This window comes from Vipera berus (genome assembly GCF_964194415.1).
Source record: "Vipera berus genome assembly, chromosome: 3".
Taxonomy (NCBI): Eukaryota; Metazoa; Chordata; class Lepidosauria; order Squamata; family Viperidae; genus Vipera; species Vipera berus.
The window spans coordinates 53,808,330-53,827,790 of NC_138204.1; the positions used below are offsets into that span (position 1 = coordinate 53,808,330).

General features: G+C 42.2%; 1 protein-coding gene across 2 annotated transcripts in view; it reads left to right on the forward strand.

The window, feature by feature from the left end:
* The first annotated feature begins 4,512 nt into the window (after positions 1 to 4,512).
* AMPD2 (adenosine monophosphate deaminase 2) overlaps positions 4,513 to 19,461 on the forward strand; it is a 66,521-nt gene continuing 51,572 nt past the window's right edge. Inside the window, exon 1 of one of the 2 annotated variants that reach the window (XM_081323178.1) lies at positions 4,513 to 4,872. Coding sequence is in view for 1 of the 2 variants with exons in the window: in XM_081323177.1 (XP_081179303.1) it covers positions 4,831 to 4,840 (10 nt within the window). In the remaining variant the exon portion in view is untranslated. The remainder of the gene's footprint in view (positions 4,873 to 19,461) is intronic. The other variant, XM_081323177.1, reaches the window with a different exon arrangement.

Here is a 19,461-nt window from a genome sequence, read left to right on the forward strand (position 1 = left end):
TGCGTTATATCTGGCTCAGTTGCAGCTAGCAAGGCTTAAAACCATGATGCTGTTCTGTTTTGTTGTGGTTAAAACTCTAGTTCCACCTTTTTTCCTAGCTTCCTAGATCTTGTCAGGGACAAAAGAAGTAGGGATGAAATTAAGAGTATCAAATGACTGGAACACAGTGCTTGGCTATTAGATTTTTCTCTTTCCCTTTTGTGCATAGCGGATTTAAGGAATTTTCAAATCTGCAGTAGCTTGAAGCAAGATGGTGATTTTCTTTCCTTGTTCTCAGTATTACAGGTTAGCAATGTTAAGCAATGTTGATCACATTTAAATTACTTCTGGAGTTTGGGGTAATGAAAATAGTGATGGTGCAAAAATGCCCTATAATTGCCCAAACAAGGGTATCCATACTTTCCTAGTGCAGTGTGTGGGAAGTCTCTGGACAGGAACATCCAGTAGTGATCTTGATCCCGCCATTCAGGATTGAAAGCTCACTTGACAATCAATCTAAGTCCTATCACTGGGGGAGAAATGGCTGATTCTGGGGTGACCAGGACTAGGCTATTATCTCCAGGATCAACAATGACTGGCCATCCCAGAATCTGCATGTACAGTATAAAACTGGTTATCATATTTTGCAAGCAATGATTATAACACACAACATGAGTTTTGATCACATTGTTATGATCGACTTCTACAATCCTTCCCAAGTGGATCCATTAACTGGATCCAGAGTAATGCACCAGATTTGAGGAATTCTTTTGTAGATTGAAGAGTAAGAATGCATCAGCAGATGTTACTTCTCCTTATCTGTCACTTTAGTCTTGGAAAATCTGGAATTGGGTTGTGAATCTTCTTTGCAAACACAACACGTTCTAAACATTTCCCCCCTCTTAATTAAATGTACAGCAGAGAGTGGGCAAGTTATCTATTTGTATTATATTCTATTATATTCTATTCAATTAACAATGTTTGCCCGTTGAGTGCTATGTTGTTTAGATTATTTCCTTTCTTTGTTACATTCAATTTATATATTTTAGGTGGTTGAGAGAAGAGACCTGGTTAAGGCTCCCGAGATGCATCCATGAAAACTGGGTAATGCATTTTTGCAAGAAACTCCTTTTTCACACTATGTTGTTCCTTCTGGCATTTCTCAGGACTGGACCAATCAAATGTGATGTTGAAACTTTCTCTTCCACCTTGCTGACAGCAGCTCCTATTCTGTCACTTTAATTAGGTTAGTATTTCTTTGCTTCAGTGAGTGGCAACACCTTGTCAGGTCTTGGAGGGCTAAGTAGCTCAGGCCTGGTTAGTACTTGGGTGGAAATTAGTAGGGAGTTTCCACATTGTAATAGGTAGTTTGAACACAACTGTAAAGTCTTCAATAGAGCTCAGTTTTCAACTGAAGACTTTCAGTCGCTGCACAGTATTGGTGATCAATGGAATATTTATTGATAAGCTACAAGTATCTTTAGCAGGCCTACAGCAGGTGGCAGCCTCTTAGGATGCTAAGCAAGGTCACATCCTGTTAATGCTTAAAGATTACTAGGAAACATTAGAGCAGACATGTCAAACACAAGGCCCGGGGGCCAGAACCGGCCCGCGAAGTGGTTTCATGTGGCCCGCGAAGCCATCCTGGAAACAGGGAGGGAACGGCCCCCACTGCCTTGGCCCTGGCCCAGAGACCCTCCTCCTGCCAGAGACCCTCAGATCTGTCCCACTCCTGCCCAGGCCCCCATAGGCACCCTTGATGCGAACAATGTAGAGCTGGCCATGCCCACCCAGTAGGCCATACGCACTCTAGCCACGCCTACCCAGTAGGCCACGCCCACCCAGGTCATACCCACCCAGCCCCTTGAGGGCAACCGCAATGCTGATGCGGCCCTCAATGAAATTGAGTTTGACACCCCTGCATTAGAGCCACAGGCAAAATTGGGAAAACAACAACGACAGGAGGCTGAGATAAGCCCCTTCTATACTGTTGCTAAGAAAACTGTCCAGAAATCATGGAAATGTCCCGATTGTGAACTCCTTGGAGGTGTAATAAAATAATTACCATTCTATACTTTCCTCATTTCAGACCAACCTTCCAACCTTATTATTACGATAAATCCCAATATATATGAATACTGTCATCAGGGACACATAAGCAGGGGGTCAGGATCTGACTGGGATAGGGCGAGACTACCACGTTTTCTCTCTTTATTCAACCTTGTAAAACAATAAACATTGGGGGTATCAGCCAAATCTTATCACAGTAAATAAGCGCTTTTACTTTTCAGCTTCAACACTGCTAGTTCTTTTCATTCTTTAGTTAACAATTTCCCACCTCCCTTTAGCCTAGCGCAGTCTAAAGTAAAAATACCACTTTTTTTCTGGACCTGTTTCAAATGTCTCAAAAACTTTCTAAGCAATTTTTTAACATAGTATGATGTACGCTTACATAGGATTTAATTTGAATGCATTCCTAACATATATGACCACAGCCTGTTATCTATACCCCGAGTCCCCCCTAGGTTACTCATTTTTTTTGGTTTTACTCGTATTTACCCTCTAAGAAAAGAGCTTACATAAATAATTGGCAGTGTACCATCTACTCTCAAGTTGAAGAGATGATAGGTGACAGGCTTTTTAAATCTTTGGCAGGTAAACCTTTGATCTTCTTATCCCAGCTATAGAGTCATTTAGTTGGGTGTCCTCTTCAGCACTTTTATCCAGGGCATGCCCTCAATTGCTTCAGTGAATCTTGTCCCAGTCAAATCAGAACTCCATTAATTGGTGGAAATTGCTTGGTCTATTTAAGGTTTATAAGCCAACCTTTATAAACCAACAATTCAATATTTGATCTTCAATAGTTATTAGCGCTGCCTATTTAACTGTTGCCATGATAGCTCTTCAGCTGTCAGCCAGCATCTGCATTACTCAGCTTCTTCTCCTCCACAATCCTCTCTGATCTTAATGTGGTCTCCTGGATGTTTCTAAGCCTTCCTATTTTCAGAACGTATCACAAGCAAAACACAATGTTGGAAGAAGAGAGTTTGAGTACTCCCCTTCCAGAATTCACAAACTAAAGGAGTCCATGACTAATCAGTACCAAAAGCATGGCTAACTTTTGGCTTGTCAAAATTACTACCTTTGAACTGTGCTGTGTCTTTCAATTTGATATCTGGATATAATGGCTGAGTTTATAGATCCATAAACAGATTTTCAAGTCATAATTTAAGCCAGGGTTAAAACATTTTAGGATCATGGAGTGCATTCATCTTTCTGAATGGTGTAATGTGATAATGCATCAAAAGAAACATATCATATGACTCTGGGCACAATTGCAAAGTACAATCTACTCCAACTTTGTCCCCACAAGCTTTGCTTAGTTGCATATGTAGTACTACATAGCTGTTTCCACAGGGCAGCTGTAGAATGAAAAAATAAACAAAAGGTTAATCCTGATAAGATTATCAATCCTGAGTTGGAAAACTGCTGATGTGGCTAGAAGTAGACAACCAATCTTTGAATTATTGCAGATAAAACATTTATATAGGGCTGCCTCATGATTAAAAAATAAAACGAACAATTTATTGCCTAAGTTGAGCTAACAACTATTCTTTCTCACTTGCTTTGTAATATCTTAACATTAATTTACATTTAAAACCATTAATAATTTATTTACAGTGCCATTTCATTGCAGCTCATTATCTTGAGGAAGTGTGACCACTTTTGTCATTATTCTGGTGTAATATACTAATTAGATTCAAAGATCATTCCCCTACCGCAGACATGTCAAACACAAGGCCCGGGGGAGGGGGGGCAGATCCGGCCCGCGAAGTGGTTTCATGCAGCCCGCGAAGCCATCCTGGAAACAGTGAGGGAACGGCCCCCACTGCCTTGGCCCTGGCCCAGAGACACTCCTTCTGCCAGAGACCCTCAGATCTGTCCCACTCCTGCCCAGGCCCCCATAGGCACCCTTGATGCAAATGATGTAGAGCTGGCCACACCCACCCAGTAGGCCATACGCACTTTAGCCACGCCCACCCAGTAGGCCACGCCCACCCAGGCCATACCCACCTGGCCCCCTGAGGGCAACTGCAATGCTGATGCGGCCCTCAATGAAATTGAGTTTGACACCCCTGTCCTACCGTATAATGTCTCATAAAGGTATTGGGCCTTCAAAGACATTGCAGTAAACTTGTTCTCATTCCTATCCCATTGATTTATATTTAGCATTGAAAAGAAAGGACTGATTGTAAGACGACAACACACACACACCCCACCCCCCCTGCGTTTCCTTTTCCCACATCTTAAATATTACAAACATCTGTCATCAGGTAGGTCATTAGAGAACACCAAATAATTTCTCAAGAATTTGCTGAGACTTGTCCAGACGTTTTTCCCTTCATAGTTGCTAAGTTTTCCATTTCTGCCGCAAGATGGTGCTACGTTCCGACAACCTTAACGACTGACCCGGTTCGCTTCCACCGCTGCGCGGAGGCTCCTGAACTGCCAACCGCGATTTAATTTTGCAAGGCAGCCCGGCTGGCTGCCCACGCCGAAGACGGCTTCCTCTTCGCTCCAGGAACAGCCGTTTTTTTCGGCTTAGAGGCCCCGGGAGGAGAGAGGAGGGCCCATCAAGGCTGGCAACACAGCAGCCAGGCTGGGTCACATCTTCCAGCCAAAAGCAGCCAGCTGCGCTGAGCCGAGCTGGAACCTTGGACCAGGAAGTGCTTGTGCAAACCCACCCGCTCAGCCTCGCCTGACCCTTGGCGCCGGAGGGGCTGCCCTCTGCCCCGATTTCTTTGCTAAGCTTGGGCCTTCAGCTTACTGGAGCATTCAGCCAGCAGTAGGATGGCTTCAGGTAGGGAAGAGCCTTGGCTGTTTTGAAACAAAGTAAGTTCCGGACTAAGCTCCTTTCTCTCTTCCTCTCCCCGTCACTTCTTTTCCCTTCGCCCAGTTCGCCTTCCTCCATCCAGCTACTTTCCCGATCTGGTTTCTTCACCGTTCTCTCTCTCTCCTAATCGCTGCTCGGGGTATTACAGGCGCCGACGACTAAGCCCTCCGGGAGACACGAGTCTGCTCTCTAAAGCCACGCTGCGCGCATCCCCGGCTAGAAAGTTCTCAGCTCATCATCCATCCCATCACGGTGGGAGGAGTTCGCCGTGCTCGGAGTTTCCGAAGCGCAAAAAAACCCCCAACCGCTGGCTAGGTCAGGGGTAGGCAACCTCGGCTCTTTTATGACTCATGGACTTCAACTCCCAGAATTCCTGAGTCAGCTATGCTGACTCAGGAATTCTGGGAGTTGAAGTCCATGAGTCATAAAAGAGCCGAGGTTGCCTACCCCTGGGCTAGGTGTTCCTTAAGAAGCAACCCGGAGGCCGCTTTGAGCCGGCGAAAGTTAGGGAGTCGTTCGGCAAGACGGAAAGCGGCCGAGTGTGGAAATTGGACGCAGCGGGCAAGAGTGTTTCTTTTGGGGTCATTCCCCCCCACCCATCCTCGTTAGCGTAGCTCAAGTTTGAGCTAACGCTGATGATGTTACCTAGTTTGGGTAATAGAACGTCTGCAAGAAAACAAAGCTCCAGAGTTTCAAAGACGCCTCATTTCGACCCCGAGCTACAAATATTCTCTTTTATTGGTAGCTCAAGTTTCTTTCAAATTTAAAGCCGGGAAGGGACCGCGTCAAACCATTTTAAAGAGTCCGCGAGCAGGCGACGGCCAGTATTTGAAACGTCGCTCGCGATCCCGCTTTGCGGGGAAAAATAAAACATAAAAAGACTTGGAAGTCCACGCGAGCGGTAACAGCAGCCTCTCCGGGCGCCATTTCCCAGATACTAGCTGGCTTCCCTTCTTTCCCCCGGCCTTTCGCTCCCGCCGGGAGACGACTTTCTTCCGTAAGAAGGCACGTTGTTCCCCCGGGGTTCACCAGCCACGCACCGCTGGCGCCGCCGCCAGCTCTGGCAACGAGAGTTCCCCAGAGGAGTTCAGCTTGGATTCGCACCCCGCTTGCAAGCTCCGCCTCCCTTGCCGCAGGCGGTGCGGTTGCGCGCCGGGCATCTCCAGCTAAGGCGCCGGGAAACCGGGGCCGAGCGGGAAGAGCCGGCCTTTTCGAATTCCGCCCCAATGTCCGAAGCTGGCCTGGCGTCCCGGCAGTCGCTTTCCCGGCAGGGAAACGGGACCCCCGCCAGAGAAGCCCTTTCTGGCTTGTTCCCCGCCCCCAAGCGGTGGCTCTGACTCCCAGGCTGCTAGCGCGTCACCAAGTAGGCCGCTTCCGGTTGAAAGGAAGGCTTGAAAAAGCTGACTTGGGGGCAAAGCGCAACTTTTGCATTGAAAAGCCGTTGCCTTTTACAGCTTTAAATTATCGCAGCATCGGCTACTTCGGGGAGTGGGGAGGGGGGCCCCCGTGTAATCCATGCACGCCTTTGTAACGTCAGGGAGGCGGCCGAAGTCTTAATTTGAACCGTTTCTCCCTTTGTTGAAATCGGGAGACGCCTTCCTTTAAGCTGGTTTGCTTTAGCCCTAACACTTGTCGAATTAGGGTCGATTCGTGGCTTGAATGTTTTAGCGCGATTGATGAGCCAGAAATTGCTCCGAATTGGTTGGGTTCACCTAAACAGGGCAACTAAACTAGGCCACTAGCGAACTCGAGTTGTGGAAACCCAGCCACTTGGTTAATGATTCCTGTCTGCAATGTGGATGAAGTTGAACAAGCCAAGAGTCCTACCAGCGTGTAAAGCTGGCTTCTTCCAGCATGTTGAGCCACCATGCCATTGACCGGGGAGGATAAAGGCTGCCACTCTGTTGCGCGAAAGGGGGCGAGACATTCCCGCCCCCCCGCCGCCTTTTAGCGCTGGATTAATGACATCCAGGGTGTTCCTTCATTCGGGAGAGGCTCCTTCGGCGCCCTCTCAGCCGGCAAATTTACAGCATCTTGGGTGCGGTGCCTAAGCAAAAGTGGGAGGTAGAATATTAGCGAAAGCAATTAGGGGACTAGGACTGGCTGTGATGATCTTAACAAGCATTTGTGGCTCCGCTTAAGGAGAATGCGGTATCAGGCTCTTGTTCGGCCTCGGGGAGCAGTGGAAGGTGGGGAGGGTCTTATAAAGCCTACCGCTGAAAGCTCCGCCGAGCCACGTCATCAATGCATTGGAAAGCTCTATTGCTCTGCTAAGTGTATGAGGAACGTCAATCGGCAAATTGGGACCGGCGGGGGTGGGGGGAGAGAGAGAGAGAGAGAGAGAGTCGATCGTCAGAAAAGAGCCCTCAATCCATCGCGGTTCTGCGTAGGTTCCTAATGTCTTTCCCACGCGCCTCCATCAATCAATAATAGGGGGCCAACCCGACACTGTCTCCGCCTTCTTTTGGAGCACGGTGGCTGCAGCCACACCGGTTGCAAGACTTCTGCGGAGCATCGGGAGCAAGCAAAATGTCCTCTGGTATCGGTCCCCCCAAAAGCGGCTCCCCGCTGAGGAAGCGGGCCAGCCTTCAGGCTCCCAGCGCAGGAGGTGAGCATCTGTGGATTGCTTTTCCAGCTTCACGCTGGCTTCTCTTACGTGCGGGAGAAAGTGAGGAGAACTCATTCGTCACAGAAATTAATTGTCATCGCTTCTCTCCTGTATTCGTGTCCTCTTTAGGTGGTGGTGGTGGTGGTGGTGTGTGTGTGGGGGGGGGAAATAGAGAAATTGGCAATCAGGATTCCTTTTTTATTCATATCCCTGCGGCTCTTTTAATGGTGTGCTTATTCAAACAGGAAAGATGGTTGCTTCCTTGTTGGGTGTTTTAACAGCACTTCTCAATTTTTAAAATTCAGGAATAAGTTTTCCTGGGTTCATTCTGGTATCCCTGGCAACTTTGTGTGGGGTGGCACCCTGGGAAGAGCAAAAAGGAAGGGATTGCTTATTTGCAGCTGGAGGTATGGATCTAATGTGGTGTGTTCTGTCCTCCCTTTAACACACATGCGCCATTCTCTTTGTGCATAGCGGCAGCTTTGAGGAACCTGGAGTGCCCCAGATCTGCTGGGATTTCCTACGTATCCTTAAGCTAGCTGGAATTTCTGGGAATTTGCTGTAATGGATACAGTGGAGAGATGCAAAAAGGGACATTCAATTTGGGAGAGAGAGCTGACAATTTCGCACAACTGTTTGTGTAATACAGACTAGACACCATTACTGTGAACCTTCAGCAAACACATTAGGATAAAGCATTTGTGTTGTAGTTACTTTTATGCTTGCTTGGGCCAACTGCACAAAAATTGTAAGATGTGTCAAAAAGCATTAGATGTGCTGGCAGAAGGAAGGATGCTCCCAATTATTTAAATTTAATAACATGAGCAGAAATTTTTTCAATCCCTTTTTTAAAATTTGTTTTTAAGATGCAGCGCTTCAGTTAAGCTAGTCCCGCCCAAAGTAAATGGTGAGAGCATGTTTTACATTGAAGGTTAAGCTCAGTGAGATAATATGAAATTGCAGGTGCTGTCATTTTTTTTGGTAATAAGCAGTCATAGCCAATTTGTATAAATTTAACTGAATTCTAATGCCATAATGATCTTTAACAGGGGTGTCAAACTTGTAACATCATGTGATGTGTCACGACATATTGCGACTTTTTTGCCATTACTGGCAATGGGGTGGGCACGGTTTCGCTATGATACATCCGCCCCACAGGCTGGCAGTTTGACACCCCTGATCTATAAGACTGGCTCTACCAAGACTGTGACTGCAAGGACTGTGACTGCAAGGTGATCATGTTTTCTTCTTCCCAGGTTGTGTAGTTAAGAAGGCACTGTTCACAATTTGTTTTAAACTTACTGGAGGATCTACAGTACTGCTGCTTACTGCAGTGTTTCTTAATTTCTAGGCAATCATGGATCACTAAATAACTGTTTAGAAAATGCAGGAAACAACAAATTAGACTTTAAAAAATCTTATATTTTTGTCTTATATTAAACCTAAACAGCTAGGGTCTTCACTCAATGAAAATGGTTTTTTATTATTATTATTATTATTATTATTATTATTATTATTATTATTATTATTATTATTAATTAAATTTATATGCCGCCCTTCTTCCTAAGGACTCAGGGTGGCTCACAACAATAAAAAATTAAAAAACATAGAATACAAAGATTAAAAAAGAATTAAACAATAAATAAAGAAATAAAGGACAATTTAAGCCGATAAAAACCAAATTTAAAAACCATGATCAGTCCAGGCCCGCTTGTTGGAACAACCATGTCTTTAGGTCACGGTGGAAAGATTGAAGGTCAGGGGCTGTCCGCAGCTCCGGAGGCAGTTCATTCCAGAGGGTTGGCACGCCCACAGAGAAGGCTCTCCCCTGGGGGTCACCGGCCGGCATTGCCTGGCCGATGGAACCCTGAGGAGGCCGACTCTGTGGGAGCGAACTGGGCGATGGGAGGTTGACATTGGCAGCAGGTGGTCTCGCAAGTACCCCGGCCTAAGCCATGTAGGGCTTTAAAGGTAATTACCAGCACCTTGAATCGCACCCGGAGGGCAACCGGAAGCCAATGCAGCTCACGCAGGAGTGGTGTAACATGGGAGTATCGAGATACTATTACTATATTGTATTTTCTCTTCTTTTTCTTCTTTGTGTGAGAATATAATTCCACTTATCACGTTATGTATAGATTCATAACGTCAATAACAATACTTGAGACTTGTTTACTTTTGCCAGTGTTCTGAATTTTATTACTCACTTTGCTGCTAGCATTATTGCTTCAATGAAACAGGTTTTGGCTATTGAGCTGCTTTCATGAAGCAGTTGACTGCCACTGAATGCAAAAGATGGGAAGGAGTAAGTGTGCTTCTTGTGTGACTGGTTGATTAATCAATGAGGGAAGACTTTGGTAGACTATGTGGTAGGCCTTCATGGGCCATTGATAATCCACAATTCACTGTTTCAGAATTGCTATTCTAATAGTACTAACAATAAAGCAGTTCCATAAGGAAATTGCCTGGAAATACCACTGAGTAGAGGCAACATAGCCAAATGAATAGCCATTTCCTAGCTAGGAGAAGAAGAAAGTATTCCACAACAAGTAAGTAAACACTGGTTTAGCCAGTAAAGGGGGAGTGAGTGAGAAAGAAACTCAAAACTGCCCTGCCTTGATTCTTTTTGCTATATGGATGGGAGGGAGGGCAGAGAGGGACAATATCATTAGGCTTTCAAGATTCTGTTATATCTTTTAACAAAATAAAATTCTAGTAATTCTTGCATTTATTTCTTGACCTGTTCTATCTTAAAGGGCTTACACTTTAGCATTTGGAAAGAGAATTTAGCAGGGTGTACGTAGGCACATTCCCCAATATGGTTGTGGCAAAAGATACACCTGGGTATGTCACCTAAGTTGCTTGAGTAGGTGAATAAATAATACCCTCACTGAAAAATCAAACTCTTTTTTCTATATTGAGTTTTTGCATTGTGGCTTAACTCAAGGTAAGAGAACCATTACCTGCAGTCCTTTGGACAAGAGGAATAGAATATGCAAGTCTTGAAAGTTGGAATATTTTGTCTTTTCTTTAAAAAAGAAAAGCAAATACAGGCATTAAAAAAACCTCTATCATGAGTATGACATACACAATCTTCATGTGCAAACTCTTCTGCCGTGTGGGGGTCGCTAGTTAACACAAGATGTTGTATTTGCTCCTACTAACTGCTGCTCCATCTGGCTTCTTTTTATGTTGCCTTAACAAGATCCACTTTCTCTTCCCTTGGAGTAATAAGTCTCCACCATACAATTGATGATTAAAGTTCATCTAAAGAGCTCTCCAATATTTTGGATGGCTTAGATATTTGGAGATGTGTCTATTCCGAAAAGAATCAGGTAGCAATGATCAATTCAATGTAAGAGATGTCAGAAAGCATGTACAGCGTGCTGATGAATATGAGACTCTTTTTTTTAATCTGTTCCTTTTTTCTATTTTCTCAATATTTCATCATTCTAAAATGTTTACTTTCAGGTTTGAGCTAAATGTGTAGTTGTCATAAATAAATAAAAACCAGACAGTGGGTTTATTGTAACTTCTTGTGGCTTCATCCTGGCTGGAGAAACTTGCCCTGAATGGGGTTTCAGTCTCAATGCTGTATACTGAAATTAATCCACAGTGTTCCTGAAATCCTGTTTGCTCCAGCAGTGTGACACTCAATTTTTCATCAGCCAGCATTTGAAGATTCTACTTACAGTCTAATTTGGGGAGACTACTTCTCTGCCTGGCTCTCACTGTGGGGTTCAGGTGGCCTATGTAGAGTTGAAAGCCATGAGGTATATACATAGGGATCGACAGGGCTCAAAGGAATGGTCATTTCTGTGATAAACAGGCAGCAGTCCCTTCTAGTATTACAGAATGTCAAGACTTCAAAAACTTTTGTAAGTCATAAACAACACTAAACAGTAACACTATTTTGTTTCACTTCCAGGATATTGTAATGAGCTCAGTAATAAAAAGAGCAACACTAAACAGAGAGTTCAGTGTGCTCTTTTTATTACTGAGCTCATTACAATATCTTGGGAGTCAAACAAAATAGCAACAGTTGTTAGACTTATATATTGTTCCATAGTAGCTTTACAGTCATCTGTAAGCAGCTAAGAGAGTCAGCATGTTAGCCCCAACAATCTGGGTCCTCATTTTACTGATCCTGGAAGGATGGAAGGCTGAGTCAACCGTGAGCCAGTCAGGATTGAACTCTAGACTGTGGGCAGAATCAGCCTGCAATATTGCATTCTAACCACTGCGCCAACAAATTGTGTATCTTTTCAGTACAGTAGTATCTCAGTACTCATCATTAATTGGTTCTGGGAGGTACGATGAGTACCAATAATGATGAGTACCAAACAGTTTTTCCCCATAAGGCAACTGACACCAACTAGTTCTAGCGTGCACGTTGCATGCCAAACAAACGAGTACCAAGACAAAATTTTCATGTCAAAATGCGTTGAGTATCAAATTTGATGAGTTTCAAAGCAGTTGAGTATCAAAGTACCACTGTATTTGAAAGAATATTCTGTATATAATATTAAAAAATATTTTTGAAACAAGAAATTTTATGAAGGTACAAAAAAAAAGATCCATGCAAAATCACAAGAGGTTAAACAAAACTCATTGAAAAAGCTGTTGTAGATTGTGAAGAAAAACTCTGAGACAGCTCTACTTAGCCAAGTCTTCAGCATGTATTGCACTACTATTGCCACTGTCTTCACTGTAAACATATCCAAAGAAGGAGCTTCGTGTGATGAAAGATTGAGCCAAAAATATCTAGAAATCATGTAGTTGGGGAATGCTGCTCCCAGTGATTCCTAGTACCATGCTGGTCTGCCTCAAACACAGAACTGATCAGGGAATCGGAGACCATCCTCTTTCATTTGTAATTCTCAGAGTTCATCTGTTTTTTGCTACCCCACATATAAAATCCATTAATCAAGTAATTCACAGTTCTAGTATAACTAAATTACCCTTTGATAATTGTCCTGGTCCTAATTGGTTTGGGAATTGAGCAAGACCAAGAATTCTGTGTTCAGTTCCACTGAATTTTCATGTGAATAATTAATTCAGCTTTTTTCTCTTGGTTAAGTATCCCACCATTATCCCTTTTCTATGTGGAATCGGATGGGTTTATTTTTAAGTCTATGGAAAAGCCGTACTCTTCATGTTTACACCAAAGTCCTCATTATATAATGAAATTTTCTACCAGAAAGATACATTATTGCAATCCAAAGGTGGAGGGGTTCCATTGCAACCTGGTATTTAAAAAAAAACAATAAAAAGGGACTTCAAAAGCAACAGTAAGTCTTTAAAAAGCACAAGACAGCCTTTGGCCCATCATTTCAGAGATATTTCCTTACCTAAATAGGGAAACAGAATGTCCATAGGTAGACAAAAAAAGCAGTGGAAATGGGAGTGACTTCTGATTTCCTGCTGGCTTTCCCATTGATTTTTCTTGTGGGAAGCTGGCAGAAAGTGTTGAAAAAGATAGTCATGTGACTGCTGCTGACCATGGCAGGGGGGGCAGCATAGTGGCTGCAGGTTTGCCAAATTTCAATCCTATGGGAGTAATAAGACCCAAACTTTGGATGCATTCTTTAAGTTAGAGTTAGACCATTTGAGGTAGCTGATTCAAAAAAAATTGACTGATGTTATACTGTTTCACCTAACTGAAGGTTACACACAGAGTTTTTTTTTTTATTGAAAAGTTTTAAAATACAGTTTTCCTTTAAGAATCCCCCCTTCCCCCTCCCTCCTCCCCCCTCCCTACCTCCCCCCTCCCCCCCCCCGACTTCCCAGAGCTAAATACAAGGTATATATATAAAAAGCAATCATAAACAATCATATACTAAAAATTATAAGCTCTAAAATCCATCACTCTCTAGCTTATATAGGATAAAACAAATAATAATAATATTAAATATGTATAAAAAGAAACTAAGATAAGAAAAGAAAACAAAAAACGAAAGAAGACTTATTCAAATGCTACATAAAACTTCTTGACCCTATACTTATTCTGGATAAAATCAATCCATTTTCTCCATTCCATAATATAGCGTTCTTGCGAATGATCTTTCAAATAGGCCGAAATCTTCGCCATCTCTGCCAGGTCGGAAACCTTTAAAGTCCACTCCTCTATGGTCGGCAATTCCTCTTTCTTCCAGTATTGGCCTATCAAAAGTCTTGCCGCCGTAATTAAATTCAACATCAACTTAGTGTCCACAACTGTGGCATCTGTAATTATTCCCAACAAAAAAAATTGCGGACAAAACTTTAACCTCTGTTTAAAAATCTTCTGCATGTTCCACCAGACTTTTATCCAAAAAGCCTTAACCTTTTTACAAGTCCACCATATGTGAAAATATGTTGCATCTTCATCACCACACCTCCAACATTTAGGCTGATAATTCGGATACATACTTGCTAGCTTTTTAAGATCTAAATGCCATCTGTAAAACATTTTGTAAAAATTCTCTCTTAAATTTTGAGCTTGTGTAAATTTTACGTTCCTCACCCATATCTTTTCCCACGTGTCCATTGTGATGACTTCCTGGATATTTTGGGCCCATTTTATCATACAATCCTTAACAAGCTCTGTTTCTGAGTCAATCTCTATCAATGCAAGATATATCCGTTTAATATGTGCTGGTCCCTGATTCCTGATTTGCTTTATCAAATTTTCATCAGTCATTATAAATCCATTTTTCTGGTCTTCTTTCCACCTGGCCCGTAACTGAGTATATTGAAACCAATTTTGAACAACCTTCTCTTCTCGCAAGTGGCTATATGATTTCAAACACCAAACGTTTCTTTCCAAACTAAGAATCTCCTTGTACGTAGTCAGATCATGTTTGAAGCCAGCATGTATATTTTCTATTGCGTGTTTTGGAATTGCCCACAATGGTATCTTGCAGCTTAACTTATGTCTATACTTCTTCCAAACTCTCAGCAATGCCTGTCTTAGAATATGCACCCTAAACACGTTGTCTACCTTCTTATCATACAACAAATATGCATGCCAGCCAAACAACAAATCGTGGCCCTCAAGATTTAATAACCTCCCTTGCGTCAAATTAATCCAATCACTTATTCCTACTAATGCAGCAGCTTCATAATATAATTTAAAATTAGGCAATTTAAGGCCACCTCTCTCACGAGTATCCTGTATAATCTTAAGTTTAACTCGTGGTTTTTTCCCTGCCCAGACAAATTTATTGATACCACGCTGCCATTCCTCCAGATTAGAATCTTTCTTAAGAATCGGTATCATTTGAAATAAAAATAAAAATTTAGGCAGGACATTCATTTTTACTGCTGCAATCCGTCCCAACAAAGACAATTGCAATTTTTTCCAACTCTCCAATTCTTTTTGAATTTTCCCCCATAATTTTTCATAATTATTTTTATATAGCTTTGTATTGGAAGGCGACAAAATCACCCCCAAATATTTAACCCTTTTAACAATCTCAAATCCAGTTAATCCTTCTAAAAGGGCCTTTTGCGGTGTTGTCATATTTTTGGCCAAAATTTTTGTTTTTTGTACATTAACCTTAAATCCAGAAACCTTCCCATATTGTGTTATTATCTCCATCAGGTCCACAACAGAGTTCTCTGGCTGGGTCACTGTAACAACCAGATCGTCTGCGAATGCTCTCAATCTGTAGTCCTGATCTCCAATTTGAATCCCCTTAATTTTTTCCGAATTCCGAATTTTAACCAATAATATCTCTAATGTTAACACAAATAACAAGGGCGATAACGGACACCCTTGCCTTGTGCCCTTCTCAATATTACATACTTCTGTCAAGCTATTATTAACTATAATTCGGGCAGTTTGTTTTTGATATAATGCCCTAATCGGTTGTAAAAAATTTTCCCCAAAATCCATTTTATCTAAAACTTTCAACAAAAATTTCCAATTCAATTGATCAAAAGCTTTTTCAGCATCTAAAAAAATTAGCACCGCAGCAATCTGGTTGTTCCTTTCCAAAAACTCTAACACATCAACTATATGCCTCACATTATTTTTCATTTGCCTACCACTAATAAACCCTGTTTGATCCCCATGAATCACCTGTTGCAGAACCCTCATCAGTCTATTAGCCAAAACCTTAGCAAATATCTTGTAATCTGTGTTTAAAAGCGAAATCGGTCTATAATTTTTAACTTGAGTAGCATCTTGGTCTTCCTTCGGAATCAAAGAGATAAAAGCTGTTCTCCAAGACGGTGGCACCTTTCCCCCCCTCTGGATTGTCTGGAACAGTTCCTTTAACGGTTTTATCATTTCTAATTGCAAATTTTTATAATAGGCCGCAGTCAAGCCATCCGTACCTGGTGCTTTATCCACCTTCAGTTCCTTAATTGCTGTAAAAATTTCTTCTTCTGTGATCAATTGATTAATCCCTTCTTTTTGTACTTGCGTAAGAACCGGGATGCTAGCATTTTCCAAATATACATCAACGTCTTTTTCATTAATTTTCTCCTTAGCATATAATTTAGAATAAAAATCCACAAAAGCGTCCTTGATAAGGTCCTGTTGAAACACAACCCTTCCTTTATGCTCAATCTTGTCTATATTAGAAGCCCTTTGTTTTTTCCTCAATCTATAAGCTAACCATCTACCTGGTTTGTTAGCGTTACAAAAAGTATTATGCCTGGCAAACCGCAGATTGGTTGCCACTTGGTCAGCCATTAATTTATCAAATTGTCCTCTTAACAATTTAATAGCCTCCTTAGTCTTCACATCCTCTGAGTTCAAAATCAAAGCCTTTTCTTTTTCCTTTATTTCATTCTCCAGTTCTTTCCTCCTAGCTTCCACAGCACGTCTATGTTTATTGTTCATATATATCAACACCCCTCTCATGTATGCCTTGCTAGCATCCCAGACCATATCCATAGAAGTACCTTTGTTCATATTAGTTTCAAAAAAATCCTTCATCCGCTGTTTGCATTCTTCCACATTTCTCTGATTTCTAAACAAATTCTCATTTACGCGCCACGAGCGCCTGTCTCTTTTCTCCTTATCAATCTCTAACCACACTGGACTATGGTCAGAGATAGTTCTTGCACAAATCTTCACCTTTTTAGTCCTCAAAAAAAAGTCATTAGTCACCAAGATAAAATCAATCCTCGAAAAAGATTGATGTCTATCAGAGTAAAAAGTATAATCCTTTTCCTGCAAGTATCTCTCGCGCCAGATATCTCGCAGTTCCAAGTCATCCTTCATTTCAAAAAAGGATTTAGGCAGTCTAGCATGACTTGGAATGCGCTTAAAAGCTCCAGCCTTATCCATCTGTACATCCATAACACCATTCCAGTCCCCCATAAAAATAAAAGATTTATAATCCAACTGGGTAAGCTTTGTATGAAGTAAACTAAAAAAGTCAGCCTGTTGTTGTTGTTGATTGGGGGCATACAGTCCAACTAGAAGCGTCTTTTTGCCCTCTAGCAACAAGTCTATCAGTACGTATCTTCCATGCTTATCTGCTTCAATTAAATCCGCTGTTATGGCACTTTTAATATAAACAACCACTCCATTTTTCTTATTCATTGCAGAGGCAACAAAGTGCGTACCCAGTCTTGAGTTCAATAAAAACTTTTGGTCCATAGCCCTAATATGCGTTTCTTGCAAACATATGACATCTATCTTAAATTGTTTTAAATATTGAAAAACCTTCTTTCTCTTCTGTGGTGAATTTAGTCCATTAACGTTCCAGGTCAAAAATTTAGTTGCCATGCATATCCTCCCAAAGCTCTCGAAGCACTGCCTTGATAGGACTATCTTCTTTAGGCCGTGCTCCTCCCACTGCTTGGCTATGAGTACGTTGTGAAGATTCTGAAAACTTTTGCTGGTCTTGTTCTTTTATTTTCTTTGCTCTTTTTAAAGCAGCACGCGTTACCCTTTGCTCTCTAGGATCATCCAAAGAGGTTGTAGCTTGATCTCCTCCAGCACCATTTTCCTCTGTCTCATCCTCTTGATGTTCTCCTTCTCCTTCACCAGATCCCTTTGCAGCTTCCAGAAGTGTTAATGGGGTTGCTTTTAAAACAGTATTGTAAAAATCACGCGCTTGCTTCACAGTAATCAACCGGTACCTCTTGCCTTCATACATCACCATCAGCCCGTCTGGAATCTCCCATCTGAACCTTATATCTCGTTGCTTGAGCTCTTGCACAAGAAATGTAAAATCCTTCCTTCTCCTCAAAATCTTTGGAGGGATCTCTTTTAAAACCAAGATTTCTTGATCAGCAATCACAACTTTAGCATCATAAGCAGCTTGTATAACTTCATCTCTGATTTCTCTTTTTGTGAAGTAAACCACCACATCTCTAGGCAACTTTCTCTGTCTGGCAATCCATGAATTTACACGGAACACTTTATCCATAGCTGCTCTTATTTCAGATGCTGGCTGATTCAATACCACTTCAAAAGCCTCAGAAACCAGCTGCTTTAAATCTTCCTTAATGTTCTCTTTTAAACCTCTGATTCTAACAGCAAACTGCATCTGATAATATTGAGCAAGGCTTAACTCCCTTTCCATTTTGTCTCTTAAATTTTCATTCTCCCGTACTTTAACTTCTAATATTTCATTCTTTTGAGTCAAATCATCCAATTTTTCATCTAAATTTTCCACACATTCCGCCACTTTATGCACTGAGGACAAAATGTCTACCTTCATCACGCTGAGCTTCTGTTCCATCCTCTCTTCCATTCTCTCCTCCAGTTTCTCCAATTTCTCCTCCATCTGTGCAAATTTATCAGCCATTGATTGATTAATTGACTCCAAAAGTACCAGGGCATGTTTATCCAAAGCATCTCGTAAATCCTTCGGTGTCAGTACTTCAGGAGGGTGCAACGCCTGTAATGATGATTGTTGCACCGGAGAAGATCCACCACTCCGAAGAGTTTTAGGGGGAGGTTTAGCCGCCATCTTTTACTTTTCAATTGTGACGCACTTTCACTTAAAGTTTAAAAAGTCCATCAAGCTCGAGAGTATAATAAAATAATCCTCTTCACCTTTTCCTCTTGTACCGCTCTGCCTGCTCCTTTAATCCATAGTCCTTTCTTCAGGCAGGGGTGGTCACAGACGCCTGGCTCTGCTCCAAGAAGTCCGGAGCAGAGACGCCAGCCAGCTGGGAGCAACCCAGGCTTCGGGGGAGTTCAATCCTTCAGCCGCCCAAGCTCCAAGCTCAGGCGGCCCCGGAGAACTCTACCCCTACCTGGGGCCTCACCCCCTCCTCTTCTCCCGAGGAGGGGGCTTCAAATTCGCCCGAACAGCTGATCGGCGCTGTTTCGGGCGAAAAAACAACAGCTGAGCCGCGGGCAGCCCGGGAAAGCTGTCTCCGTCGCCGCGTAGCCACCGGAAGTCCCACACAGAGTTTTTGTAATACATAAATGGGAGATGTTTGAGAAATTTGGGAAATGATAAAAAAGTTGCAAACAGAATCTTTTTCCTCCAAGTGAGGAACATGAATAACAAGTGAAATACATGAAAATATTTACATAAATGGTAATTTGTGAATTTAGTTTGATAATATAAACTACGGAAAAATACAGCAAATGTTCGAACAGTAGTCTCCAGCCATATCCTTTGAGTTAACTTTCTCTGGCAGCCAGAATATTTTTGCTGAGAACTTCTCTATTTTTAAAACTTAAAAATAATACTGACTAATTTTCTCAGAACATTTCTGGAACACAAGCACATTTACTGGTTTTAAACGCAGGAGAGAAAATCCCAAGGCTCAGAATGATCATACAGTGTGACCTAAAAAGTGTTTCGCATCTGGGAGTTCTATAGCAACAGAACAATTTTAGGGTGTTTCTTCAGTCCCAGATGGATCTGCACAACCATCACAGGTTAGGAAATTGCTTCTTAAAATGTGGCCAAGAGCAAAAAGTTTAAGAAACACTGGGTTGGACCAATGACAGATAGTGGACATGAAATATGGAGGCTAGAGTTACATCTATAGGCTATGAATGGTAGAAGTGCCA